We start from the raw sequence: 2,428 nt of genomic DNA, 5'->3' as shown, positions 1-2,428 counted from the left end.
ATATCCCTTAATAATATATTACTAGTACCTAAGGTATTTAAGTAGTTATTTTAGGCCGCGGGCTAGTAGTACCTTTATTAATTATAAAGGTAAAAATAAGGGTAAAAGTATTAATAATTTTATTTTTTAAAGGGGTAAATATATTAAAATAATAATATAATTAATAAATAAAAATAATATTAAGTAAAACTTAAATTTAATTAATAAAAAATTTAAAGGCGTAACTTTAGCATGTAAATATAGCCTTAAATTATAAAAAAAATAAACTAAACTAAAATAGGAAATGAAACTTGCTTAAAGGTTTTTATATATATTAAAAAATTAATAAAAAATAATAAAATAGTGGCTAACTAGGCTACATAACCTAATAAGCAAAGAACTCTAATAGTATTAAAAAAGTACTAAGAAGCTAAGAATAACATGGCCACTAACTATAGTAGGCGGCGGCGCGGGGTCACCTGACCCGGATGACTCATCCTCTGACTCCCGGCTAGCTACCTCCAACAACTTTTGCGGGGTTCATTCCAATTCAGCCGGAACTCTGCATGCGAATCCCGTCGATCCCTTTCCCCGCTGCAGGACGCAGGCCATACACAAATACTTCCACCAACCACCATCATGGAGATCACCCGTGCCACCCCGCGGCACGCAAACAAACAAGCTCCCCAGCCATCCAGAATACCCTCTCAATAGCCGAGAGGACGGTTGATTTCCATAAGATCCGCACCTATCCGCCCACTGCAGACCCAAACTCGCCTTCCAACCTCCCCAGATACCAAATGAAGCCCAAGCTCAAGCCAGCCCTCACAATGAAGACCCTCACCCCCCTGCTCCTCGCCACAACCGCTCTATCTGCCCCATCCAATCCTCATCCTAACGCTCTGATCTCCAAATTCTCCTCCCTCATCGTCTTCGGCAACAGCTACACCGACAACGGCATCCACGCCTACACGCCCCCCGTCCCGCCGCAATCCAACCTCACCAGCACCGGCGGCCGCGTCTGGCCCAGCTACATCCAGCAATACACGGGGATAAACCTCTACGACTACGCCGTCTCCGGCGCCGTCTGCGACGCCGTGATCGCAAACACAGAACGCAACGGGATAAAGCAGGACCAGCTGCCTGCGTTCCTGGCGGACAATAGCTGGCGGGATACTCGCACCAATGAACCAGCCCTCCTCAACGACCCCGATAAAACCGTCTACGCCATCTGGATCGGCACAAATGACCTCGGCTACGGCGGGTTCCTGACGGAGGTGCAGCCGGCCGGGATGGCGCTGAGTTATTTCACGGAGTGCGTGTATGCGCAGCTGGACGCGCTGTATAGCGTCGGGGCACGGGCGTTTGTGCTTTTGAACATTGCGCCGCTGGATCTGAGTCCTGTTTATGCGAGGGCTCAGGATGGGGGACTCGCAACTCCGCTGTTTTGGACGGATAGGGCTGCGTATGAGGCGAATCTTACGCGCTCCAGCGAGAAGATGAGGCAGTATCTTACGATGGTGAATGAGGTCTTTGAGTATAAGACGCCTGTTGATGTTGTGCTCAACAAGAGGTATGCTGGGAGTAGGGTTGCGGTGTTTGATGTGCATGCTTTGGTAGGTGCCCCTGCTTTTCCTGGCTGGTGCTTGCTAATGCTGTCCAGATTACGGATATCTATGAGAATCCGGGGAGTTACCTTAACGGAACTGTGCCATTTAACGTCACGAGTACCGTGGAGCAGTGTGGTAGTGCGTGTGACGCGAGTGATGTCCGGGACAGTTATCTTTGGTATGATGACCTGCATCCCTCCGAGCAGACGGACCGAATCATTGCGCGGGAGTTTGTCAAGGTCGTCAAGGGAGACACTACGTGGGCGAGGTTCTGGAGGAGCTAATGGCCGATTTTGGGATGTTAGAAAAAGGACCTGCAGTGGCAGTAGAAGGGTTGGAGTGATATGATGCGTATCAGAATGGGGACTGATGCAAGAGTACCACGATTCTTTGTAGACCTCAGCAATAATAGAACCGGACTGGACGCTGATTGGCATGGATATGCGTACGCGTACGTATTGAGAAGACCGGGGAAGTTAGGGCTAAGTGAAGATCGGAGCTATTACCCTGCAAAGTAACGAAGCTGTCTCATCGATCATACCCTAATAGGGTACCTTAACCCTGCAAGATGATACAAGACCGTCCCTCAAACAGCCTTGCCTACCTTATCCGGCCCATCAACCTGCTCACGGCAATCCACCCCATCCACACCCTCGAGCACCTCCACCTCCACCTCCGACCTCCCCGCCTCCCTCCGATCCTTCCACAGCAAAACCGTCGTCCAAACCGCCATCCCCGCCCCAATCCCAACCATCGAGTACATCCCTCTCTACCGCAACACGTCAGCCAGGGACCGCCCAAAGCACCCACCTTCCACTCCCAGGTAATAGTGGGGGGGG

At 49.9% G+C, this 2,428-nt stretch overlaps 2 protein-coding genes across 2 annotated transcripts in view; one reads left to right on the top strand and one right to left on the bottom strand.

The window, feature by feature from the left end:
- Positions 1–779: 779 nt before the first annotated feature.
- DSM5745_05052 (SGNH/GDSL hydrolase family protein) lies at positions 780–1,873 on the top strand (the record flags this gene model as incomplete). Its single annotated transcript, XM_026747068.1, has 2 exons — positions 780–1,595; positions 1,643–1,873. 2 exons carry the CDS (start codon positions 780–782, stop codon positions 1,871–1,873), a joined length of 1,047 nt encoding a protein of 348 aa, XP_026604548.1.
- A 302-nt stretch (positions 1,874–2,175) lies between these two features.
- The window catches only part of DSM5745_05051 (uncharacterized protein), a gene marked incomplete at both ends in the record, with an annotated part of 1,674 nt that continues 1,421 nt past the window's right edge, over positions 2,176–2,428 (bottom strand). The window contains one exon of the mRNA XM_026747067.1: positions 2,176–2,358. Within this exon, the coding sequence (XP_026604547.1) occupies positions 2,176–2,358 (183 nt within the window). The remainder of the gene's footprint in view (positions 2,359–2,428) is intronic.

The sequence above is a fragment of the Aspergillus mulundensis genome (assembly GCF_003369625.1).
Source record: "Aspergillus mulundensis strain DSM 5745 chromosome Unknown scaffold_4, whole genome shotgun sequence".
NCBI lineage: Eukaryota > Fungi > Ascomycota > Eurotiomycetes > Eurotiales > Aspergillaceae > Aspergillus > Aspergillus mulundensis.
The sequence above is the reverse complement of the archived record's forward strand: the minus strand, read 5'-3'. Positions and strand labels throughout refer to the sequence as shown.